The sequence below is a fragment of the Eumetopias jubatus genome, unplaced genomic scaffold (assembly GCF_037043125.1).
Source record: "Eumetopias jubatus isolate StellerSeaLion01/CBP00866 unplaced genomic scaffold, mEumJub1_p1.0 scaffold_4, whole genome shotgun sequence".
NCBI lineage: Eukaryota > Metazoa > Chordata > Mammalia > Carnivora > Otariidae > Eumetopias > Eumetopias jubatus.
The window spans coordinates 190,286,096-190,313,501 of record NW_028274810.1 but is presented as its reverse complement, the minus strand read 5'-3'; the positions used below and the strand labels follow the sequence as shown (position 1 = coordinate 190,313,501).

Genomic DNA, 27,406 nt, shown 5'->3' with positions numbered 1-27,406 from the left:
GTTAGTCTGTGGGCACTGTAGTTGAGATAGGGCCTCTGTCTGGTGTGGTCAGCTCTCAGCACTTACTGCTTATTATGTTCAAGCAGTGAAGGATCTTGGTTCTGTGTGGAGATCAATCCCGCTGAGCCTTGGGCGGCAGTTGCCTTTTTGAAGTGGTCAGACATAGGGACTTCTGGGTGGCTCAGTTGGTTAAGCGTCTGCCTTCCTATCAGGTCATGATTCCGGGGTCCTGGGATGAGTCCCACATCAGGCTCCCTGCTCAGCAGGGAGACTGCTTCTCCCTCTCCCTCTGCCTGCCGCTCTCCCTGTGTTCTCTATCTCTCTGTGTGTCAAATAAATAAATAAAATCTTAAAAAAATGAAGTGGTCAGACAAAGAGGGGACAGGTCTGAAAAATCTGACAGTTTGCTGCCAAAATCCTCCCCTTTTTAAAGGGTTTAATAGGTCTTGGGCCCCCAGAGGCTTCCTTTGGTTCTGCTCATAATCAGTTCTGGGTGTCAGCTCACCACTGGTCCAAGTGATAACTCTAGACCCACCCAGGGGCCCCTCGAGTTTTTATTTAAGGTCAGTTGTTGCTTGACAAAACAGACCACCTAAGAACTTTATTTGAAAAACACTTGGAGTCTAATCTCCCCCCCAAGAACCCGCCCAGCAGCTGCCCAACTAGGAACTCCATGGGCAGCAATGCAGCCCTCCCAGAGGTCACTCCACAGAATCCCAAGCCTCAGCGGTAAGTGCCCTGAGCAGCGTACTCACAGAGGTAGTGAATACGGACGACTCCGGGCACAACCCAGCCATATTAAGTCTGTGCAGCCGAGTGGTTGAGAAGCCCCGCCCTACACCCGAGCGTCCTCCAATCGCAACGCACGCGTGGCGCAAAGGGCCGAGAGGGCAGGGCGCCCGGAGAAGCCCCGCCCGCTGCCCGAGCACCCGCCAATTGCAGCGCGCAATATGGCGCGCCCTGAGCGTTCGGAGGCGCGCAGCCTTCAGGCGCCTTGAACTGGAGGCGTGCGTTTGGGGGACCTGAGCGCGTGGGCGGAGGCGGTGTGCCTGGAGATGCCCCGCAGAGGTAGCTCTAGTGGCCGGAAGGTAAGTAAGTTCTGGGCTGGGTACCCGCGTCCGGCCAAGCGCGCGGTCTCTGCGCTGTCTCTGCTGGTCGCCCTGGAGCGCCCCCCCACCCCCGCGCGCCATTGTGTCCCCACTCCCCTTTATTCCCCATGGGCCGGGCAAACGGGGCTCAAGGACCGCGTGGCTGGCCTCAGGCTGGTAGGGGTGAGAGGTGGGCGCTGTGTAGACGGTGATCTTAGGCTAGGCTGCGGCAGGTTCCGTGGGTGAGCATGGCTAGAACCCGCGTCGCGGTTTGCCTCTTCTGAGGTCGGCCTTTTGTACAGGTGTGCGTATTGAGCCCTCCGCGGGCCGTCGGTGTCGAGCCTTTCCCGTGGGATGGGAGGGCCGGGAGAAAAACCACTGGAGGCGCGGAGGGGAGAGCCACTACTCTGGGAAAGGCGAGAGGGCGCAGCCGGAGAGGTGATAGAAGTGAGCAACAGGAGTTGAATCTGGAACTAGCGTGTGAGATATATTTATCCTCTCTAGTGTTTGGCATTGTCTCTTTTTGACTGTACGGTACACACGAAGACAGCGGTGGATATTGGAATGGATGTGCCATTTTTTCCCCAGATATCTCCGTTGCCACACTTTTCCTTTCTATTCTAAACTGTTTCTGAATCTTCTATTCCTGCGTCAGTGGGAGAGGAGTCTAAAGCTAACCGCTGCCAAACTGTGTATACCAACTTATACCACAGTGTCTGAACACGGAGTACGTGTAAAGGAAATATTGCATTAATTATATTTAGATGATTGTACCTGTATTTGTGAGTACATCCTTTTCTTCCGTGAATTGTGTTTTCTTGGTACTCACGTGTCCATTACCTTTTTAAGCTGTTTCTGAGTTCCTTGCTTACAAATATGCTTGTCTCATCATATTAAAACAAAATTTTAAAAAGCAAACACAGTACTTTCTTTTTTTCCCCCAAGAGAGAGCGCTCCAGCAGAGGGGGAGGAGCAGAGGGAAAGGGAGAGAGAGAATCTTAAGGGGGCTTCATGCTCAGCGCAGAGCCCACGGCGGGGGGGTGGGGCGCCTTGATCTCATGACCTGAGTGAAATCAAGAGTTGGGCTTAACTGGACTAAGCCGCCCAGATGTCTCTGAGTGCCTCCTTTTTGACTCCTCTTCCTTTTACAACCCCCCCAAAAACAAAAAACAAAACAAAAACAAAAACACCTTCTTGAAAAAATAGTCCACATATACAGGTTCCACTTGCTTATTATGTTTCTTTGCTTCTGGAATATCCTCACTTGTCAGACACTGAATTTTGTAACTGATTACAGGGAGTAAAAGAAACCTATGTCAAACATACCTATTGATTGTAAGACACATTCTGATTCCAGAAATATTCAAATGTGAAAAAAAAATCAAGGAATTACATGAAATTGTTAACTCATGGTCACTGTAGCATTTGACACATCACTTACTTTTATTTAATTCTTTTTGGGGGGGGCAAGTATTCCTGACTCTTGCTATCCTGATTCTCTTCCTGTCTTGCATCTGCTCATTTGCTTCTCTTTAAAGATTTATTTTTATATAGAGAGGAGAGTGTGAGCGCATGAGGTGGGGGAAGGGACGGGAGGAGAGGGAGAGAATCTCAAGTAGACTCCCCGCTGAGTGCAGAGCTGGACTCTGGGCTCAATCTCACAACCCTGAGATCATGACCTGAGCCAAAATCAAGAGTTGGATGCTTAACTGACTGAGTCACCACCCAGGCACCCCTTATTTACTTCTCTTTACTCTTTTCCTGCCATGTTCTAGTTTTTGATCTGGTGCTTTTTTTTTTTTTTTTTTACAAATTTTTTCTCTGCAATCTCATAGGTTGATGTTAGCTGTCACTCTATATAGCTGACTTTTCCTTGAGCTCAGTTTAAACTCAGTGTATCATGAAGTCATCAATTTCACATCCTTAGTCCACTAAGCCCTAATAGTTTCTTTTGTGTTGTGTTGGTCTCATCCTATTCATGGTGATGCTTGGCTAGGAATGCCTGAGGCACTTGCCTGGGCCCCCAGATTACTTGTAGCAAGCCATTTCTCCCAACCAGAGCCATTCTTGTGGCTGAGCAGACCTTGTGGTTATCGTGATTGCAGGATGCACTGCAGCAAAATCCACCAGGGAACTTTGAGGAATGAGATTTACTACTCACAGATCCTAGAGGGTATATTGCACACCCAAGGGCCACACTGTGAGGTTGAGGGAGGCTGGGGGAGAAGGAGAGCAAGAGATCTTGGGGTCTGCTTTTATTAGGGTCTGAGGGTGGGATATCTAGGGTTTTGGAGATTAATTCTTTATTGGCTAATTTATTTATTTATTATTTTTTTAAAGATTTTATTTGAGAGAGAGAATAGAGAGAGAGAGAGAGCACACAAGGGGGGGGGGGAGCAGGAGAGGGAGAAGCAAACTCCCCGCTGAGCAGGGAGCCCAATGCGGGACTCTATCCCGGGACTCCAGGATCATGACCTGAGCTGAAGGCAGTCGCTTTACCAACTGAGCCACCCAGGCGCCCCTTTATTGGCTAATTTAAAGCCTAAGAGTGGGAATTAGGGCACCAGAAGGAAGAAGCAGCGTCACTCAAATGGTCAGTTATGTAGGTTTAACTGTAGGTTATCGAGGGTGTTTTGAAAGCGGGACCTTTATGAGGAGGGAGGGACGGCTTAATTCCTTATCATGCTGATTTGCTAGTAATTGTCATGTAACTGGTGCTATGTTTATTCAAGATGATGTCTTCTGAAATGGATGCCTTGGCAACGAAAAATTTAGTGTCAGGCATTCACATTACGTCTTAGAAATCTTAGTTTTTGGGCGCCTGGGTGGCTCAGTTGTTAAGCGTCTGCCTTTGGCTCAGGTCATGATCCCAGGGTCCTGGAATTGAGTCCCACATCAGACTCCCTGCTCGGCGGGAGGCCTTCTTCTCCCTCTGACCCTCTCCCCTGCTTGTGTTCCTGCTCTCGCTGTCTCTCTCTCTGTCAAATAAATAAATAAAATCTTTAAAAAAAAAAAAAGAAATCTTAGTTTTTGACTTGAGACTCTCAGGAACTTATCAGTTTTTCTTTTCAATAATTGTACTAGTGATCTATTGCTGTTTAATGAATTATCTCGAAACTGAAGCAGCTTAAAACAAATGCTTATTTTTTCATATAGTTTCTGAAGGTCAGAAATCTGGGAATGGGTCAACTGGCTGGTTCCAGCTCAGGGTCTCCTACAAGTGGCATTCAAATAAAGGGTCACTGAGGTGGCTCAGTTGGTTAAGCCACTGCCTTCGGCTCAGGTCATGATCTTGGAGTCCCGGGATCGAGTCCCACGTTGGGCTCCCTGCTCAGCAGGGAGTCTGCTTCTCCCTCTGACCCTCTTCCCTCTCGTTTTCTCTATCTCTCATTCTCTCTCTCAAATAAATAAATAAAATCTTTAAAAAAAAAGGGTCACTGAGGCTGTAGGATCCACTTCTAAATTTACCCATGTGTTTGTTGGCAAGGGTCAGTTACTTGCCACTTCCATAGGGCAGCTCTCACAACATGGCAACTGGCTTTCTGAAGAGAAAGAGAGGGATGGACTAAGAAAGAGGCCCTGGTGTCTTTTATAACAGTGTCAGAAGTGACATATCACCTCTTCCTTCCTGTTCTCTTCATCACAGATCAACCTGGTACAGTGTGAGAGGGGACTAGAGAGGATGTGAATGCTAAAAGGTAGGAATGATAGGGAACCATCTTGGAGGCTACCTACCCCAATAGTTTTTCCCCAGGTTTTTTTTTTTTTTTTCCCTAGAAAAGTTTTCTTTATTGTCACATGATAAACCAGTCTGGGAAAATTATATAAGGTGTTATCAATGGTTACAAGGTGAATTGTACATTTCCCTTACTTTAATACATATGCTTTCACTCTTCTCACCTTTCTTGGTTAAATTATAATATGGTAACAGATAACAAGGCACAATTTTCAGTCACATACTTCCTATTTAAAATTATTCTAGTTATTATAAAGATGTTATAATAACATGTATCTCTGAAATATAAGAGGTTTGAAGCAAAGGGGTAAAGACTCTGCTAGAATCATGAAGAGTTCACTGTCTTGTCAAAGAATACCATCTGAACTCCACCGGGAACATGCTCCAAATTCCACGAGGAGAAACACATACCTGTTTTATCCCTGTCTGGTTCACCAGTAGTTAGCACTATACATTTTTCTCATTGCTGTCAGGTTCAGTATCCTTTTGTCAAAGTATTTAGTCCTTATGAAAATTTTTTTCTTAGCAAATTCTGACTATTATTCTTATTTTATAGTAGGAGTCTAGGGGCCAAGTAATTTTAGTGTTTGTTGGACCAAAACTAGTTTGCTCCACATATACTCCAGGAGCTTGGCCAGATTCCCACAGTACAGATCCTCAGGTTTTTTTTTTTCCCCCATTTTCTATCACCCTAGGTCAGGTCCAAAGTACTTCCTGCTTGGAGTGGTTTTGTAGTACCAGCCATGTAGCATGTTCCTGTTCCATCTTCTGAGATGACTTTCCCTTAGAGACACCACTTTAATTATATTGTTATTCCTCTGCTTAAGCATCATTTTACTTCTTATTGACAACATAATCATTTATTTTGGACTTAATACATGATATGTATTAACTTATTTACTTCAACAGTCCTATTAAACAGGTTCTATTAGTCTCATTTTTCGGACAAGGAAACTGAGGTATAGCAGAGAGTTTAAGTACTTTGCCCAAGGTCACAAAACGATTAAGTGAAGAAGCCAGGATTTGTATGCAGGTAGTCACTTCCAGACCTTGCTTTTGTTCAGGCTCTCATCCTGTTATTCACAGCTTCTACAAAGTGGCCATACCTTATTCCATAACTTCGTTCATTATTTATCCTTTAGGTAAAGTAAATGACTGTTTTCACTGTACTTTCTTCTTGGTATTTACTCATGTTCTTGGTTTGGAGTAATGCCATATCTTCCATTTCTGCTTATTGGAACCTTGATCATCTGTCAAGGTCCACCTCAAATCCCGCCTTCTTTCTGATCATCCCAGTTGTAAATGGACTTTATTCTGTATTCCTGTGAAACTTTGTACATATCATTCTTATAGCTTCATGTCTTGTATTAGGTTTACTTGTACCCATCTTAATAATGTAGACATCTTAAGATTATGTCTTCACCCCATGTCCCCCAGAGCACCTGCCATAACCCCTTGTACATATTAAGTACCTAATAAATATCTGATGAATGAATGGAAGGGGTACTAGTTCAGAAGATTTGCAAGTATTCTAGCTCTGAAGAAACATAGGGAAATAACTTAGAAGACTTGGGTACCAGCCTCAGCTCTGCAAATAACTAATTTTGTGATTTTGGACAAGCCACAGAAATCTTTCTGGACTCTTAAACGATGACAGTTGATATGGTCATGGACTAAAGTAGTAGAATTGGGAATGGTGTTGGGAGAGGACTGAGTTGATAAATTATAAATGGAAGAGGAGATAGGCACTGAAATTGAAAGATGAAGAGGGGAGAATCAGTGGTGATCCAGAAGTTGAACCTCTGAAAAACAGAAAGGTTGAGGAGAATTAGTTGCTTCTTACCTGAGTTAGGATGTATAGATACGTGAAACTTCAGCCCAGGGGATAGATTGGGGCAGGCAATTGCTCAAAGGCTAGGAGTATTTTAGTTCTTTCTTCCCTCCTGCCTTAGGCCCCTCACTGCCCCTTCAAGTTCTTTTTCCTTTATGCTTTGTGTTCCCTTTCCTTGCTAAAAGCCAGGAATGACCATAAATACTCCCTTTCTCTCCCAGTTGCTTACCTTTTGAGATTTCCTGGTCTTCCCCTTTACTCACAGTTCCTTTTACCTCCTCAGACTGAATTATAGCTCTCCCTGTTCTCTCCACTCTTTTCCCACCGAAGGTAAAACTATCTTGGCAAGATCCTAAAAGGGAGAAAAGGGAAATTATATCTTCCTGGTGACACCCTCCTTCCTTAATCTTTTGGGTTCTCATTAAAAAACTTACTTTATTTCTGGTGCTTCTTGCATAATGACAAGGGTATGATGGTAGGTATTAATTAAATACAATGTATATGTCTGTTTGAATTGAAGAGTACACAGGGCTACATTTCAAGTGAAAAGTGTTTCTCAAGAAAGGGACATATTTTCCTTCTTTGAAGCAGGAAAGATGGAGCTAGTGGAGAAAATAAGGACCCTTTACTACAAAGATTGGATTCTGTTACAGAAAGGGCTTAGTTTTGAAGACTAGGAACATTTTTACTCTGAGACCATAGGGAAGAAGAACTCAGATTTTAACCTTGGGGGGGAAGATGTGATGACTTGAGCTCTGACAGTGACATGGAGAGGTAAAGGTAAGTGTGGGTATGGAATTGGTGTATGTATGTGATTGTGTGTATGTGTGTGTGAGTAGAGAGCTAGGGAATGATTAAGAGTGTTTACCAGCATTGCCCAAGGACATGTAATAAGAAAATAGGAAGGAAGTTCTCATTTGGGGTCTTTTTACAGTAGCCCTGTGGATTGGTGATTGGTAAAGTGAATTGGTAGAAGGGAAGGAGTCTTCATGCTTGAAAGGCAATACTGGAGTTGTTGGCCGTAGAGTGCAGAGTGGTAAGGGAGACATCATGATTGGGAGCAAGCTAGTGACTGATAAAATGAATGGGCTTGAGACTTAAAAATGTCCCAGTGAATTCCCAGATAACTCAGAGAATTCCCAAATACTCAGTCAGAAACTCAGCCAGTGGTACCTTCTTTGTATGGAAGGTGCACATTATAGTTATTGTTAGGCACTTTTGTTAAGATGAGATAATGCAGAGTCAGTGGCTAGAATCCCTATTTCTGTAATTAGATGTACATGGGGGAAAATATTGATGTTGCTTACTAGCTCTGACTAGGGCAATATACCTAACATTTCTAAGTTGTAGTTTTTTTGTCTACAAAGTGGAAATAATACCTATATCTTTTACCATTAGTATGAGGATTAAATGGTGAGAATGCATGAAATGATATGCTGAACACATAAGCACTCAGTGTTAGCGGTAATGAAAGCAGTTAATAATAATAAAACACCATGATAATGAAAGGATTTTTATATGAGGACAAACCTATCATACATCCTCTATTACTTTGCCTCTAGATTTCCCTGGAATTATTTCTTTCTGCTTGCTGAGGAAGGACTAGGAAGAGGGCTTAGTTTTAAAATTGTTCAGTGATGGTGAGGGATTCTCTCATAGTTATCTTGGTAGGAATACCTTAAGGTTCCAATTTTAGCCCGTGATAATCTCATCGGATGACTTACTGGTGGCTCTATTCAGAATTAGACTACTTAGTATTGACATTATCCTTAAAATGGAAGGGAAAGAGAGGTAATGTTTTTTTGTCAAGTACTTCACATATATGCCTCATTTAAGGGAGAAGGTGTTCTTTCTTTTTAATGAATAATATATGCTTGCAAATAAGATAAAATTGTACAAAAAAGTTTCTCATGAAAACCAGCAATCCCTGTCCTTTTCTTTCCTGTACCTAATTCTGTCCCTGAGAGGCAATTACTTTTTTAAAATTGAGATAACTATAGAATTACATACGGTTGTAAAGAATAATAGAGATCTCCTGTATCCTTCACCCAGTTTGCTCCAATAGTAACATTTTGCAAAACTGTAGTACAGCATCACCACAGATATATTGACATTAATACAATCCAATTATCTTGTACAGATTTCTCTAGACTTTGTGTGTTTAGTTCTGTGCATTTTTACACATGTATAGGGTCATGTATCCACCACCACTAGAGATACTGAACAGTTCCATTAGCACAGGAATCCCTTTAATAATCAAACATACCCACTCCCTTTCAGTAACTCCCACCACTGACCCCTAGCATTTTAAACATTGCGTCATTTCAAAAATGTTATAGAGATGGAATTGTATGGTTTATAATCTTTTGGGGTCATTTTTTTTTCACTCAGCATAATACTCTGGAGATTAATCCAAGTTGGTTTGTTCATTTTTATTGCTGAGTAGTATTCCATGGAATGAATGTACTACAGTTTGGCTCAACATTTTACTCGTTGAAGGACATCTGGGCTGTTGCCACTGTTGGCTCTTTTGACTAAATTGCTGTGAACACTTGTGTACAGATTTTTGTTTGAACATAGGTTTTCTTTTTTCTAAGATAAATGCCCAAGTTAATTGCTGGGTCATATGGTAATTGGATGTTTAGTTTTATTTTATTAAGGTTATGTATTTTTTAAAGATTTTATTTGTCAGAGAGAGAGAGAGAGCGCGCAAGTGAGCGCAAGCAGGGGGAGCAGCAGGCAGATGGAGAAGCAGGCTCCCTGCTGATTAAGGAGCCCAATGTGGGACTCCATCCCAGGACCTTGAGATCATGACCTGAGCCGAAGGCAGATGCTTAACCAACTGAGCCACCCAGGCGTCCCTTAAGATTGCATTTTTAAGTAATCTTTACACCCAGTGTGGGGCTCAAGCTTGCAACCCGAGATCAAGAATTGCATGCCCTATGGACTGAACCAGCCGGGTACCCCTGGATGTTTAGTTTTATAATAAACTAACAAACTGTTTCTCACAGTGGCTGTACAATATTACAGTGACAGTGGCAATGTGTGAGTGATTCAGAGATAATAAATTTGTCCTTTTAAAGTATACAGTTCATTGGTTTTTAGTGTATTCACAGAGTTGGGCAAATATTTCTAATTACAGAACATTTTCATCACCCTAAAAAAAAACTCCATGGCATCCACAAAGCTACTTTCTCTCTGTATGGATTTACCTATTCTGGACATTTCGTATAAATGGAATAATATCTGGTCTTTTATACTGGCTTCTTTCACTTAGCCTAATGTTTTCAAGTGCACCCATTATTGTTGCTTTATTCCTCTTTATGGTTGAATAATTTTCCATTGCATGGATATAGTACATTTAAAAAATCCATTCATCAATGGATAAACATTTGGATTATTTCTACGTTTGGTTGTTAGGAGTAATACTATGAGCCTCTCTGTACCAGTTTTTGGGTTGACCTAAGTTTTCATTTCTCTTGGCTATAAACGTACCGATAGAATTGCTGGGTCGTATGGTAATTCTGTGATTAAATTTTAAGGAACTGCCAAATTTTGTTCCAAAGAGGTTGCATCATTTTATAGTCTCATCAGAAAGGAATGAGGATTCTAATTTCTCCACGTCCTTGTCAACACTTGTCATTGCCTATCGTTTGATTTTAGCCATCTTAATGGGTAGAAAGTGTTATCTCATTGTTTTGGTTTTGGTTTACATTTTCCTAATGACTAATGATGTTAAATGTCTTTTCAAGTACTTATTCGCCATTTTTATGTTTTCTTTGAAGAAATACCTATTTAATTATTTGCCCATGCTTTAGTTGGGTTATTTATCTTCTTTTATAAAGTGTTCTTTATAAGTTCTTATACCACTCGTATATCAGATACATGATTTGCAAATATTTTCTCCCATTCTGTGGGCTATCTTTCCATTTTCTTGATGGTGTCATTTGCAGCACAAGTATTTTAAAATTTTGAAGTCCAATCTGTTTTTACTTTCATTGCTTATACTTTTGGTATCCTAAGAAATTATTGCCTAACCCAAAATCATGATTTCTTTTTTTTCTTTTATTTTCTTAAAGATTTTATTTATTTATTAGGGAGAGAGAGAGCACAAGCAGTGAGAGGTGGAGGGGCAGAGGGAGAAGGAGAACTCCCCTCCCGCCCCCTGAGCACGGAGCCCAGTGTGGGGCTCGATCCCAGGACCCTGGGATCATGGCCTGAGCCAAAGGCAGACGCTTAACTGACTGAACCACCCAGATGTGGCCCCCCCGCCTTTTTAAAAATATTTTATTTATTTGAGAGTGAGCGATTGAGAGAGATCGAGCAAGCATGAGTGGGGGAGGAGCAGAGGGAGAGGGAGAAGCAGACTCCCAGCTGAGCAAGGAGCCTGATGTGGGGCTCCATCCTGGGACTCCAGGATCATGACCTGAGCTGAAGGCAGGAGCTTAAACTGGACTGAAACACCCAGGTGCTCCATGAAGATTTATTTCTAAGAGTTTTTTTCTTAGAGTTTTATAGTTTTAGCTTTTTCACTTAAAACTGGTTCACTTAGAGTTAATTTTTGTGTGTGGTATAAGGTGTCCAGCTTCATTTTTATGCATGTGGATATCCAGTTGTCCCAGCACTATTTGTTGAAAAGATTATTCTTCTTCCACAATATTTTATTGTTTTTTTTTGAAATTCAATTGACCATAAATGTAAGAGTTTATTTCTTTTTTTTAAAAAGATTTATTTATTTGAGAGAGCGAGAATGAGAGAGAGAGAGAGAGAGAGAGTACATGAGTGGGGGGAGGGTTAGAGGGAGAAGCAGGCTCCCTGCTGAGCAGGGAGCCCGATGCAGGACTCGATCCCGGGACTCCAGGATCATGACCTGAGCCGAGTTTATTTCTTTTTTTTTTTTAAAGTTTTTTTTTTTAAGATTTTTATTTATTTATTGAGAGAGAGAGAGAGAATGGTAGAGAGAGAGCATGAGAGGGAGGAAGGTCAGAGGGAGAAGCAGACTCCCTGCTGAGCAGGGAGCCCGATACGGGACTCGATCCCGGGACTCCAGGATCATGACCTGAGCCGAAGGCAGTCGCTCAACCAACTGAGCCACCCAGGCACCCCAAGTTTATTTCTTGATTATGAATTCTCTTCCAGTGATGTGTGCTGTCCTTATGCCAGTGCCATACTTTCTTAATTATTGTAGCTTGTGAAGTCTCTATAATTTTTTTTAGGTTTTAAGATTATTTAAATTGTTCTGGGTTCCTTGGCTTTCCATGTGAATAATAACATCAGCTTGTCAACTTCTGCAAAGAGCCATCTGGGATTTTTATTGGATTAAGTCTGTAGATTAATTGGAGAGTATTGTCATCTTAATATTAAGTTTTCCAGGGCACTTGGGTGCATCAGTTGGTTAAGGGTCTGACTCTTTTTTTTTTTTTTTAAAGATTTTATTTATTTATTTGACAGAGAGAGACACAGCGAGAGAGGGAACACAAGCAGGGGGAGTGGGAGAGGGAGAAGCAGGCTCCCAGCTGAGCAGGGAGCCCGATGTGGGCCTTGATCCCAGGACCCTGGGGTCATGACCTGAGCCGAAGGCAGATGCTTAACAACTGAGCCACCCAGGCGCCCAGGGGTCCGACTCTTGATTTTGGCTCAGGTCATGATCTCAGGGTCATGAGATTGAGACCATAGTCAGGCTCCATGCTAGGAATGAAGCCTGGTTAAGATTCTCTCTCTCCCTCTTCCCCTCCCCCCACACTCTCGCTCTCTCAGAAAAAATTGTTTTCCTTTTCCAATCCTTGAACATGGGCTGTCTTTCCATTTTTAGATCTTTAATTTCTTTCAACTGTATTTTATAGTTTTCACTTTGAAAGTCTTGCACTTTTTTGGTTACATTTATTCCTTAAGTATTTTATTCTTTTTGGTACTATTAGTGCATTTTTTTTTTTTTTAGATTTTATTTAAATTTGAGTCAGTTAACATACAGTGTATTATTAGTTTCAGGGGTAGAATTTAATGATTCATCACTTGCAGACAACACATAGTGCTCAACACAAGAGCACTCGTTAATACCCATCACCCCATTTAGCTCCCCCCACCCACCTCCCTTCCAGGAACCCTCAGTTTGTTCTCTCTAGTTGAGTATCTTATGGTTTTATTAGCGCAGTTTTTAAAATTCATTTATGTATTGGTCATTGTTAGTATGTATAAATACAATTGACTTTTTATATTGAGATTGTATTTTGCAACTTTGTTGAACTCTTATTCTTCTGAGGTTTATAATTCTTTATTAAGCTAATATTTAGTCAATAAACTCATTTGTATCAGACACAAACCAAAAAACCCATATGATGTCATGAGACAGTTTCAATATTCATGGTAAACATAGGACTTAAACAAAGTCTCCCTTTTCAAGATCAGTACATCTAGACTGTTTAACCTACAAAATTATCTTTGATGATCAAAAAACCAAAGGAAAAAATGACATTTTTTTAAAAAGGAAAATGGTAGTTTCAAAGTCAGTGACTTTTTCCCTCATTTCAAAAGCATGGAATTTTTCTAGAATGTTGACTAAAAAGGTTAAATAAATACTGTACACCTTAACTAAACAAAGTTGACAAAAAAAGTTATCTACAGATCTAAAATGAATCCATGCAGATTTATAAAAATCATTCTACCTCCTTGCCTTTTTTATTTTTTCTAATATATATTTTAACAAAATAATATGCTTTCAAAATATGCAACATATAAAGCAAGATCATTTTTATCAGTAATTTAAAGGAGAAAAAAAGATCCCTAAGGTATAACTGTACAGAGAAGCAAAGCAAACTCTGAAGTGAAGAGTGATTATGATGTTTTCAAAGTAGGAATGTGTGACTTTTATTTAAATGTTACAGTGGCAGGCTGTTGGGGCTACTGGCTGGCTGAGTTGGAAGAGCATGCCTCTCTTGATCTTGGGGTTGTGAGTTCAAGCCCCACATTGGGTGTAGAGATTACTAAAAAAAAAGAATAAAATCGGCTACCTAATTAATCCGGACAGTAAGGAAAGCAGGATGGGTCAGGGAGTAAGAGCTGGGATGAAAGAGACTAAACTAAGAAGATAATCTACCTTGTCTTCAGTTTCTCTTTTGACTTCTCGTCAAGTATAAAGGCATAGAAAAACTACTCATTCCCAGCACAGGTTCAATAAAAAATAAAATGGCAAAGCTTACCCCTTGCTATGTTCCACTAATGTTTTACCTATAAAAATGGGAAGAAATTTAGGGAAAACTACTTTCAGATCAAGTGAGTTAAAGACAAGTATATTTTAAGTTAATCCTTTAACTATGAGTAATACTCCATTCTAAAAGATTGGTCTGAGAAGGGAGAAAGTAGGAAACTATTTTAAGCTGCATATAAATTGAATCTTTATACTCATTTATCTTTCAAGTATAAAAACATTTTAAGTTATCATTTCCTCTTTAATCCTCTAAGATCTCATGCAAAAAGATGAATCAAGCCTCACTCATAACACAGACTTAGAAACAAAAGCAAAAAAAAAAAAAATTAAATGACATAAGTTACACTATTACATAATGGGAACAAAGTTAGGCCTGCTCCTTTAGTTATTAGTGTGTTATAGATACGTTAGTAAATATCAGTGAAGTGATTGAATACTAAACTGGTCATATCTTCCACATAAATTAAGTTGGAAGGGGAGGCACTTCATCAGAACTATTTAAAATAAAGTTTTGTAATCCTTTTTAAGGGATTCCTTAAATTTCATTTTTCAACTTTTTAAAAAATTTTATATTTAAATTCAATTTAGTTAACATATAGTGTATTATTAGTTTCAGGGATAGAATTTAGTGATTCATTAGTTGCATAACACCCGGTGCTCATTACATCAAGTGCCCTCTTTAATGCCCATCACCCAATTATCCCTTCTCCCTACCAATCTCTCTTCCGGTAACCCTCAGTTTGTTTCCTATGGTTAACAGTCTTTGGTGATTTGTGTTCTACTCTGTTTTTATCTTATTTTATTTTTTTTCCCTTCCCCTATGTTCATCAGTTTTGTTTCTTGAATTCCACCATGAGTGAAATCAAAGCCAAAGTCTTTCTCTGACTGACTTATTTTGCTAAGCATAACTCACTGGGTCCATCGACATCATTGTAACTGGCAAGATTTCATTCTTTTTGATGGCTGAGTAATATTCCATTACAGACACACATATATGTATATATATACATATATTTGTATATTTTTGGTGGCTGGGTAATATTCTATTGTATATATGTATATACTCCACATCTTCTTTATCCATTCATCTGTTGATGGACATCTGAGCTCTTTCCATAGTTTGGCTGTTGTGGACATTGCAGCTATAAATATTGGGGTGCATGAGCTCCTTCAAATCACTATGTTTGTGTCCTTTGGATAAATACCTAGTAGTGCAATTGCTGAGTCATAGGGTAACTCTATTTTTCACTTTTTGAGGAACCTCCTACAGTTTTCCAGAGTGGCTGTACCAGTTTGCATTCCGACCAACAGTGTAAGAGGGTTTCCTTTTCTCTGCATCCTCACCAACATTTGTTTCCTTAATTTTAGCCATTCTGACTGGTATGAGGTGGAATCTTATTGTGGTTTTGATTTGTATTTCCCTGATGCTGAGTGATGTTGAGCTATTTCTCATATGTCTGTTGCCATTTGTATTTCTTCTTTGGAGAAATGTCTGTTCATATCTTTTGATGGTATTTTGACTGGACTTTGTTTTTTTGGATGTTGAGTTTTATAAGTTGTTTTTTTTTTTTTTTTTTTACATTTTATTTATTTGAGAGAGCAAGCGAAAGAGAGACCACGAGCAGAAGGGAGAGGCAGAAGGGAGAGGCAGAGGGAGAGGGAGAAGCAGACTCCCTGCTGAGCCTGGTGCGGGATTCCATCCCAGGACTCTGGGGTCATGACATAAGCAGAAGGCAGATGTTTAATCAACTGAGCCACCCAGGTGCCCTGATAAGTTCTTTATAGGTCTCGGGCACTAGGCCTTTATCCAATATGTTCTTTGCAAATAACTTCTCCCATTCCATAGGTTGCCTTTGTTTTGTTGACTGTTTCCTTTGCTTTGGAAAAGCTTTTTATCCTGATGAAGTCCCAATAGTTCATTTTTGCTTTTGTTTCTCTTGCCTTTGGAGATGTGTCTTGCAAGAAGTTGCTGTGGCTGAAGACAAAGAGGTTGCTGACTGTGTTTTCCTCTAAGATTTTGGTGGATTTCTATCTCATATTTAGGTCTTTCATCCATTTCGTATTTATTTGTGTATGGTGTAAGAAAATGGTCCAGTTTAATTCTTCTGCATGTGGCTGTCCAGTTTTCCCAACACCATTTGTTGAAGAGACTTTTTTCCATTTAATATTCTTTTTTGCTTTGTCAAAGATTAGTTGACCATAGAGTAGAGGGTCCATTTCTGGGTTCTCTATTCTGTTCCATTGGTCTATGTATCTGTTTTTTTTTTTTTTAAGATTTTATTTATTTATTTGAGAGAGAGAGAATGAGAGAGAGAGAGCACGAGAGGGAAGAGGGTCAGAGGGAGAAGCAGACTCCCTGCTGAGCAGGGAGCACGATGCGGGACTCGATCCCGGGACTCCAGGATCGTGACCTGAGCGGAAGGCGGTCGCTTAACCAACTGAGCCACCCAGGCGCCCGAACAGGGCGAAGTCATTTTCTCCTGTCACCCACCAACTTGATCCACATCAGTGAGCTAAAGAGTGCGAAGTGGAGAACAAAGCCCTACACTAACAGTAGCATTGACTACCTATGGACAACATTTTCCAGATCTTCCTTCTTAGGTATTTTTGGCCAGTCTTGGTTTGGGAAACCACTATTGCTGCTTCAGATATCTGCAATAATAATTTGCTTAGTAATAATTTATAATTAATAATTCATTGCTGCTGATTGTTTTAAAGAAATGGCCTGGGGATAGGGCTTTCCCACCAAAGAACTGCTGAATCAAAATGTAAGTCCCATGAATAAGTTTTTCCCCAGAAGCTACCAGGCAGGTTAGATAGTGATAGTACTCTGGAGATAGGGCCTTGTGAGGAGCTCTAAGCCTAGTTTCCTTTCTCCTATGACTGTTAGGCTGCTGGTTTGCACAGCTACTCTGGTTATGAAATTACTGTTTTATTGAAGCTGCCATGGAGCTAGAGAGGGGGCATGAGTCTAGGGCAAGTTAAAACACCACAAAGTTTATTGTTCTTGTTGAGATTCAGCTGTTTTCTTGGGTAAATGCTATTCAGATTGTTAAGAGCTTATAGTTAAGTTCTGAAAAATTAGATTTTGACTATTTTTGCCACTCTTCTTGTTCCTTTTATGGAGGAGTGGGTTATTAGAGGTCCTTACTCCTTATTCTGCAAGTTTGACTATCACATTTTTTAATTTAGCCATTCTGGTAAATGTGTGCGGATAACTAATTCTGATTTTAATTTATATTTCCATAATGATGTTGAACATGCCTTTGTGTACTTATTTGCCATCCATCCTTTTTGGTGAACTACTCATGTCTTTTACGCTTTTTTTTTCTTAAAGATTTTATTTATTTGAGAGAGAGGGAATGAGAGAGAGAGAGAGAGAGAGAGCACATGAGAGTGGAGGAGGGTCAGAGGGAGAAGCAGACTCCCTGCTGAGCAGGGAGCCCGATGGGGGACTCGATCCTGGGACTCCAGGATCCTGACCTGAGCCGAAGGCAGTCGCTTAACCAACTGAGCCACCCAGGCGCCCCTTTTACGTTTTTTTTTTTTTTTAATCGATGTTTAATTGGCAATATAACATTCTGGTTTTAGGTTTATAACATTATGGTTTATTGTTTGTGTACACTGCAAAATGATCACCACAGTAAGTCAATTATCACCCATCACCACAAAAAGTTACCAAAACGTTTTTTTCTTGTGATTAAGATTTATTCTCTTGGCAACTTTCAAATTGACTGTGGTCACTATGCTGTACATTACATTTCCATGACTTATTTACTTTATAACTGGAAGTCTATAGATAGTTCTTGACCCCCTTCACCAATTTCACCCACCCTCAACCCTCCTCCCCTCGTAACCACCATTCTACTCTCTATGAGTTTTTTTGTTTTGTTTTGCTCATTTGTTTTTAAAGATTCTACATATAAGTGAGATCATACAGTGTTTGTTTTTGTCTTTGTCTCACTTATTTCATTTAGCATAAAATCATCAGGATCCATTCATATTATCATGCTTGGTGAGATTTCTATCTTTTTATGACCATTATTCCATGGTGTGTGTGTATGTGTATGATACATATCCTCCATCCTTGTTTCTTCAGGTAGGCATGTATCCTGTCAACTTCCCTTTTAGAACTGCTTTTGCTGCATCCTGCCTTTGGTATGTAGTATTTCCATTTTCATTTGTCTCAAGTTATTTCTGATTTCACATTTGATTTCATTTACCTATTGGTTGTTCAGTGTCCTGTTTAAGCACTATATATTTGTGAGTTTTCCAGTTTTCTTGTATTTGATTTCTGTTTTCTGTAAGAGGGCTCATACCATTTTGGTTGAAAAAGATGCTTGACATTTTAATCTTTCTAAATTTACTGCACCTTATTTTGTGTTCTGAGATATGCTCTATTCTGGAGAAAGTTCCAAATACACTGGAGAAGAATGTGTATTTTGCTTTTGGCTGGAATGTTCTCTATTTATCCACTAAGTCTGCCTGGTTGATTGTATCATTTAGGCTCATGTTTCCCTTTGATTTTCTATCTGGGTCACCTATCCATTGATTTAAGTGGAGTATGAAAGTCCCCTACTATTCTATTGCTGGCATTTTCTCTTTAGATTTGTTAATATTTGCTTTTATAATTGGATGGTCTTTTGTTGGGTATGTAATAAGTATTTACAAATGTTATATCCTCTTCTTGGATTGACACCTTTATCATTCTGTAATACCCCTTTTTTGTCTTTTATTACATTCTTTTAGAGTCTGTTTCTTATAACTACAGCCATCCCAGCTTTCTTTTGGTTTCCGGTACATCGAACATCTTTTTCTATCGATTCACTTTCAGTTTGTGTACCTCCTCACATCTCAGGTGAATCTTTTGTAGGTAGTATAGTTTTTTTTTTTTTCTCTTAAATCAATTCAGCCATTCTGTGTCGATTGGAGAATTTAGTCCACATGCATTTAAAGTAATTGATAGTTATGTATTTACAGCCGTTTTGTTGAATTGTTTTCTGGCTGTTTTGGTGTTCCTCTCTGTTCCTTTTTCTTCTCTTGCTGTCTTCCCTTGTGGTTTGATGACTTTGTTTAGTGTTATGCTTAGTTTTTTTTCTCATTATCTACTGTAGGTTTTTGGTTTGTGGTTGCCATGAGGCTCACATATGATAGCCTGAGTTTGAATGCGTTTTCAAACTACATTTTTATTTCTTACACTCTCCAACCCCCCAGTTTAATTTTTTTGATGGCACATTTTACATATTTTTATTTTGTTTCTGCCTTACCCGTTTTAGTGGTCTTGTCTACTTTCATCTTTTGACCTTCACACTAATTTTATAAGTGATCAGTCCACTGCCTTTATTACATATTTACCTTTCCCAGTGGGATTTATATTTTTATGTTTTCTTGTTACTAATTAGTGCCTTTTTTCAGTTTGAAGAAGTCTCTTAATATTTCTTCTGTTGCTGGTTTTGTGGTGATCAACTCTTTTTTTTTTTCTCCTTGGAAAACTTTCTCTCCTACAGTTCTGAATGATGACCTTGCCAGGTATAGTATTGGTTGTAAGTTGCTTTTTCTTAGTTCTTTGAATGAAGTTCCTAGTTCTTTGAATATACTATGCCACTCCCTTCTTTCTTGGCTGAAAAATATGCTGATAGTCTTATGGGGGTCTCCTTTGTACATAAAAAGTTGTTTTTTTCTTGCTGCTTTTAAGATTCTCTCATTGTCTTTAGCTTTTGGCATTTTGTTTGTAATGTGTATTGTTGCAGTTGTTTTGGTTCATCTTTTTTTGAATTCTCTGGGCTTCCAGGATCTGGATGTCTTTACCGAAACTAGGGATGTGTTCAGCCATTATTTCTTCAGATAAGTTTTTTGACTCTTTCTCTCTCTCTCCTCCTTCTGGGACCCTTATAAATGCAAATGTTATACCACTTGATGTTGTCGTGTAAGTAAGCTATCTTCACTTTTTTCATTTTTTTTTCCTTCTGTGATTGGGTGAGTTCCAATGCCCTGTTTTCCAGTTCACTAATCCTTCTGCTTCATCTAGTCTTTTGAACCCTGCTAGTGTACTTTTCAGTTATTCTTCAGCTCTTTGACTTTAAGTGGGTATTTTTCTTACCCTTGTTTAATCTCTTTTTTTGAAGTTCTCACTGTGCTTAATCCATTCTTCTTCCCAATTTGATGAGCTTCGTTATGACCATTACTTAGAACTCTTTATTAGGTAAATTAGTTTTTTATGCTTTATTAAGTTTTTTTCCTGAAGTTTTATCTTGTTCTTTCATTGGAACATAGTCCTGCTTTCCTCATTTTGCTTGACTCTGTGTGTTTATGTAATAGGCAGAAAGGTACTTCTATCATTCTTGATAAAGTGGCCTTGTTTAGGAGATGAGTTTTACCATTCAAGTTTGTCACATATTTTCAGTTAATTTTTGTATAAGATGTTAGGTTGAAATCTTTTTTTTTTTTTTTTTTTTTTTTGCTTATGGATATTTAGTTGTGCAGTACTATATACTGAAAGTCTAGTTCTTCCTTCATTGAATTATTTTTAATTTTTTGTCAAAAACCAATTGAACACATATGTCAGTGTCTGTTTCTGGTTTTTAAAATTCCCCACTCATCTGTGTTTCTGTTTCTTCTTTGCCAAAATCACTGTGCTGATTAATGTAGCCATATAATAGTTTTAACATTGGATAGAGTAACTTTCCACTTTATTCTTTTGTCAAGGTAGGTATTTTTTGTTTTCTAATTCTAGTGAACATATACTGTTATATTAGTTTCTGGTATACAATATAGTGATTCAACAATTCTGTACATTACTCAGTGCTCATCCTGATAAGTGTACTCTTTAAGTCCCATCGCCTAACTTCCCCATCCCCTTCACCCGCCTCCCCTCTAGTAACCATCAGTTTATTCTCTATAGTTGAGAGTCTGATTCTTGTTTTATCTATCTTTTTCCTTTGTTCATTTGTTTCTTGAATTCCACATATGAGTGAAATCATAATGGTATTTGTCTTTCTCTGACTTATTTTGTTTGGCATTATATTCTGTAGGTCCATCCATGTCATTGCAATTGAAAAGATTTTATTCTTTATTACGGATAATATTCCATTATATATGTGTGTTTGTGTATATCTCTTTTTCTACATAAAATTATACACACAAATACTCCGTGTCTTTTTGATCTAGTTATCAGTCGATGGACATTGGACTGCTTCCATATCTTGACTTTTATAAATAATGTTTCAATAAACACAGAGGTGCAAGCATTCCTTTGAATAGGTGTTTTTGTATTTTTGGGGGAAATAACCAGTAGTGTGATTACAGTATTGTCCCTCTAAATTTTTTGTTTTTATGTTATGTTAATCACCATCCATTACATCATTAGTTTTTGATTTGGTGTTCCATGATTCGTTGTTTGCATATAACACCCAGTGTTCCTTACAGAACGTGCCCTCTTTAATACCCATCACCAGGCTAACCCATCCTCCCACCCCCCTCCCCTCTAGAACCCTCTGTTTTTCAGGGTCCATCGTCTCTCATGGTTTGTCTCCCCCTCCGATTTCTCCCCCTTCATTCTTCCCCTCCTACTATCTTCTTCTTCTTCTTTTTTTTAAACATATAATGTATTATTTGCTTCAGAGGTACAGATCTGTGATTCAACAGTCTTGCACACTTCACAGCACTCACCATAGCACATACCCTCCCCAGTGTATCAGCCAGCCATCCCATCCCTCCCATCCCCCACCACTCCAGCACCCTCAGTTTGTTTCCTGAGATTAAGAATTACTCATATCAGTGAGGTCATATGATACATGTCTTTTTCTGATTGACTTATTTCACTCAGCATTAGACCCTCCAGTTCCATCCACATCGTTGCAAATGGCAAGATGTCATTCCTTTTGATGGCTGCATAGTATTCCATTGTATATATATATACCACATCTTATTTATCCATTCATCTGTCGATGGACATCTTGCCTCTTTCCACAGTTTGGCTATTGTGGACATTGCTACTATAAACATCAGGGTGCACATACCCTTTCGGATCCCTATTTTGTATCTTAGGGGTAAATACCCAGTAGTGCAATTGCTGGATCGTATGTAGCGCTATTTTCAACTTTTTGAGGAACCTCCATACTGTTTTCCTGAGGGCTGCACGAGCTTGCATTCCCACCAACAGTGTAGGAGTGTTCCCCTTTCTCTGCATCCCCGCCAATATCTGTCATTTCCTGACTTGTTAATTTTAGCCATTGTGACTGGTGTGAGGTGATATCTCATTGAGGTTTTGATTTGGATTTCCCTGATGCTGAGCGATGTTGAACCTTTTTGATGTATCTGTTGGCCATTTGAATGTCTTCTTTGGAAAAATGTCTGTTCATGTCTTCTGCCTATTTCTTGATTGGATCATTTGTTCTTTGGGTGTTGAGTTTGATAAGTTCTTTATAGATTTTGGATACCAGCCCTTTATCTGATATGTCATTTGTAGATTATCTTCTCCCATTCTGTCAGTTGGCTTTTGGTTTTGTTGACTGTTTCTTTTGCTGTGCAAAAGCTTTTTATCTTGATGAGGTCCCAATAGTTCATTTTTGCCCTTGCTTCCCTTGCCTTTGGTGATGTTTCTAGGAAGAAGTTCCTGCAGCTGAGGTCAAAGAGGTTGCTGCCTGTGTTCTCCTTTAGGATTTTGATAGACTCCTGTTGCTCATAATATATTCTTATAATTGTTTGTATTGCTTTGGTGTTGGTTGTGATCTCTCCTCTTTCATTCATGATTTTGTTGATTTGGGTCATTTCTCTTTTCTTTTTGATAAGTCTGGCCAGGGGTTTATCAATCTTATTAATTCTTTCAATGAACCAGCTCCTTTTTTTGTTCATCTGTTCTACTGTTCTTTTGGTTTCTATTTCATTGATTTCTGCTCTCATCTTTATTATTTCTCTTCTCCTGCTGGGTTTAGGCTTTATTTGCTGTTCTTTCTCCAGGTCCTTTAGGTGTAGGGTTAGGTTGGGTATTTGAGACCTTTCTTGTTTCTTGAGAAAGACCTGTATTGCTATATACTTTCCTCTTAGGACTGCCTTTGCTGCATCCCAGAGATTTTGAACAGTTGTGTTTTCATTTTCATTGGTTTCCATGGACTTTTTAAATTCTTCTTTAATTTCCTGGTTAACCCATTCATTCTTTAGTAGGGTGCTCTTTAGCCTCCACGTATTTGAGTTCTTTCTGACTTTCCTCTTGTGATTAAGTTCTAGTTTCAAAGCATTGTGGTCTGAAAATATGCAGGGAATGATCCCAATCTTTTGGTACCGGTTGAGACCTGATTTGTGACCTAGGATGTGATCTATTCTGGTGAATGTTCCATGGGCACTAGAGAAGAAAATGTATTCTGTTGCTTTGGGATCGAATGTTCTGAATATATCTGTGAAGTCCATTTGGTCCAGTGTGTCATTTAAAGTCTATTTCCTTGTTGATGTTTTGCTTAGATGATCTGTCCATTTCAGTGAGGGGGTGTTAAAGTCCCCCACTATTATTGTATTGTTGTCGATGTGTTTCTTTGCTTTTGTCATTAATTGGCTGATCTCCCATGTTAGGGGCATAGATATTTACAATTGTTAGATCTTCTTGTTGGATAGACCCTTTAAGTAGGATATGGTGTCCTTCCTTATCTCTTATTACAGTCTTTGGTTTAAAATCTAATTTGTCTGATAGAAGGATTGCCACCCCAGCTTTCTTTTGGTGTCCATGAGCATGGTAAATGGTTTTCCACCCCTTCACTTTCAATCTGGGGGTGTCTTTGGGTCTAAAATGAGTCTCTTGCAGATAGTATATCGATGTGTCTTGTTTATTTATCCAATCTGATGGCCTGTGTCTTTTGGGGCATTTAGCCCATTTACACTCAGGGTACTATTGCCTGTAAGGTGACTGTTACTGTATATTGTCTGTGTTCCTTTCTGGTCTATGTTGCTTTTAGGCTCTCTCTTTGCTTAGAGGACCCCTTTCAATATTTCTTGGAGGGCTGGTTTCGTGTTTGCAAAATCCTTTAGTTTTTGTTTTTTCCTGGAAGTTTTATATCTCTTCTATTTTCAGTGACAACCTAGCTGGATATAGTATTCTTGGCTACATGTTTTTCTCATTTAGTGCTCTGAATATATCATGCCAGTGCTTTCTGGCCTGCCAGGTCTCTTTGGATAGGTCTGTTGCCAATCTAGTGTTTCTACCATTGTAGGTTACATATCTCTTCTCCCGAGCTGCTTTCAGGATTTTTTCTTTGTCTCTGAGAGTTGTAAGTTTTACTGTTAGATGTCGGGGTGTTGACCTATTTTTATTGATTTTGAGAGGGGTTCTCTGTGCCTCCTGCATTTTGATGCCTGTTTCCTTCCGCAGATTAGGGAAGTTCTCTGCTATAATTTGCTCCAGTATGCCTTCTGCCCCTCTCTCTCTTTCTTCTTCTGGGATCCCAATTATTCTAACGTTGTTTTGTCTTATGGTATCGCTTATCTCTCGAATTCTGCCCTCCTGATCCAGTAGTTGTTTATCTCTCTTTTTCTCAGCTTCTTTATTTTCCATCATTTGGTCTTCTATATCACTAATTCTCTCTTCTGCCTCATTTAGCCTAGCAGTGAGAACCCCCATTTTTGATTGCACCTCTTTAATAGCCTTTTTGATTTTGAATTGGTTAGATTTTAGTTCTTTTATTTCTCCAGAAAGCGTTTCTCTAATAACTTCCATGCTTTTTTCAAGCCCAGCTAGTATCTTTAAAATCATCATTCTGAACTCTAGTTCCGATATCGTACTAATGTCCATATTGAGTAGGTCCCTGGCAGTCGGTACTGCCTCTTGTTCTTTTTGTTGAGGTGATTTTTTCCATCTTGTCGTTTTGTCCAGAGGAGAATAGATGAATGAGAGAGCAAAATGCTAACAGGGTAACAACGTCCCCAGAAAATATACTCTAAAGAAATCAGAAAAAACCTGAAACCGGGGGAAAAGAAAGGGAAAGAAAGAAAGAAAAAAAAAAGAATATGATCACATATGATCAGGCTGGTGCATGGATCTGTGCCACACACTAGACTTTGGGTGTATTTTGGTCTGTTAGAAGCCAGTGCCTCCCAAAATATTAAAGATAGAAAAAATTATATATGCATAAAAATAAGGGTTAATATGATGAAGGGTGCAATATGAGTGTAAAGATGAAAAATGAAAGATTTTATGAAATGAATTTATAAGATAAATTGGTTGAAAAAAGAAAGAAGAGTATTTAAAAAAAAAAAGAGAGGGAGAGAATGTGATCAAGCAGGAGACTAGAACAAAGCCCTACACTACAGATTTAGGGTATTTTTTGATCTGTTAGAAGAAATTGTATCCGAAAATTTTAAAGAGAGAACAACTTAAATATATATACCAAAAATAAGGTTAACTACTATAAAGGGATAGAACATGACTCTAAAAATGAAAAATAAAAAATATTTAAAAAAAAAAGTGATTGATTAGATGTTGGTTGAAAAAGGGAAAAAGAAAAATTCAGGAAAAAAAAGAATAGACAGTTAAAAAAAATGAACTTTGGAAGACTAAAGAATCATGGTAAAAAAGCCATGAATTCTATGTGCAGTATTCCCCTAGCGCTGAAGTTCTGCCATTCTCATTGATCAGTGTAGTTGGTTTGGTTGGCTGTTCTTGCTGATCTTCTCGGGGAGGGGCCTGTTGCCATGGTTCCCTAATGTCTTTGCTGGAGGTGGAATTGTCCTGCCCTTGCCGGGTCTGGGCTAAGTAATCTGCTTGTGTTTGCTCTCAGATGCTTTTGTTCCCTGTGAGCTTTCTATACAGTTTTGGAGGATGAGAGTGGAAATGGTGGCCTCGCAATCTCCGTCCAGAGGAGCCGAGAACTCAGGGGCCCCACTCCTCAGTGAGCTCCCAGAGAAAAGCAGTCAGTCACTCCCGTCTCACCAGTCTCCGGCTGTACTCCATGCTCACCCAGCCTGTGACCGAGCATTTCTATCTCTGGCACACACCCCGTGTGGAGTTTCGAAACCTGGCATATCCCTGCGGTGCACTCCCCTGCCGCTTCTCCCGGGGGTGGACGGAGAGTCTCCCCATATCTGCCGCTTGTTGAGTCCCTGCTGGAGGAGCAGTGGCCCGACTGTGCCGCGGATCACGGTTTATGGCAACCCCGAGCTGAGAACCCCCTCCTTGGCTCCGTCTCTGCACCCGACTTTCCCTCTCCGATACCCGGGAGCTCTGCTACACTCAGGCACCCCCGGTCTTTCTGTGACCCCGAGGGTCCTGAGACCACACTGTCCCAGCGAGGGTTCCACCTCTCACTTAGCCACTGGAGCGACGTCCCTCAGTGGAGCTGACTTCTAGAAGTTCTGATTTTGTCCTCTGCGACTCTTATCACTTGCCAGTAGCAGCCTATGGAGGCTCCCTCTCCCGCCATCTGTCCTCCCGAATATCGCCTTGGATTTACTTCTCCATATGTCCTACCTTCCAGAAAGTGGTCACTTTTCTGTTCAGAGAGTTGTTGCTATTCCTTTTCTCGATCTCCCTGTTGAGCTCGTAGGTGTTCAGAATGGTTTGGATCCCTATCCAGCTGAATTCCTGGGACCAGATGAAATCCAGGTCTCCTACACCTCCACCATCTTACTCCCATCCTCCTCTAGTTCTTTGATCCACTGATTGCTTAAGTTTTTTTCTTTAAATTTTCCACATATTTGTTAGTTTTCCATTTTCCCTTTTGTTAATTTTTAGTTTTATTTCATTTTGGCTGAAGATATTTTTTATGATTTCACTGTTTTTAAATTAATTGAGGCTTATTTTTGTGACCTCCATAAATTTATCTTAGAGAATGTTCCATGTGCAATTGAGAAAAGTTTGTATCCTGCTCTTGTAGCATAGAATATTCTATATGTGTGTATAAAGTCTAGTTGGAGGGGGTGCCTGGATGGCTCAGTTCGTAGAGCATGTGACTCTTGATCTCAGGGTTATGAGTTTGAGCCCCAGATTGGGTGTAGAGATTACTTAAAAATAAAATCTTAAAAGAAAAACGTTTTAGTTTATTATATATTCAAACTCTTTCATTCAAATCCATTAGATTTTTTTGTCTAGTTGTTCTGTTGAAAGTAGGATGTTAAAATCTCCAACTTTATCGAAAGCTGCCTATTTCTTCCTTAAACTCTGTCAGTTTTTGTTTCATGTATTCTGTGTTGTTAGGTGTGCATACTTTTGTAATGGTTATATCTTCTTGATCGATTGGCCCTTTTTTCAATATATAAAATGTACCTTGTCTTTTCTAACAATTTTATCTTATAGTCTGTTTTGTCTGATATAAATAGAGCCACACTGGCACTCATTTGTTTATTACTGGCATGGATTGTATTTTTCCATCCTTTTATATTCAACTTATGTGTGTTTTCGCACCTAAAAAAAATCTCTTATAGATAGCATAAAGTTGTATTGAGCTCTTTTATTGCGTTCTGCCAATCTCTGCCTCCTAATTGGAGTGGTTAATTCCCTTACATTTAAAATTATTATTGAGAATGAAAGATTTCTGCCATTTTCATATTTTTTCTGTATCTGTCAT

At 39.5% G+C, this 27,406-nt stretch overlaps 1 protein-coding gene across 6 annotated transcripts in view; it reads left to right on the top strand.

The window, feature by feature from the left end:
• Positions 1 to 951: 951 nt before the first annotated feature.
• Positions 952 to 27,406, top strand: part of SPIDR (scaffold protein involved in DNA repair) — a 562,942-nt gene continuing 536,487 nt past the window's right edge. For all 6 annotated transcript variants that reach the window (XM_028119024.2, XM_028119022.2, XM_028119020.2 and 3 more), the window contains exon 1: positions 952 to 1,088. In XM_028119024.2, coding sequence (XP_027974825.1) covers positions 1,056 to 1,088 — 33 coding nt within the window. In that variant the 5' untranslated portion in view covers positions 952 to 1,055. The remainder of the gene's footprint in view (positions 1,089 to 27,406) is intronic.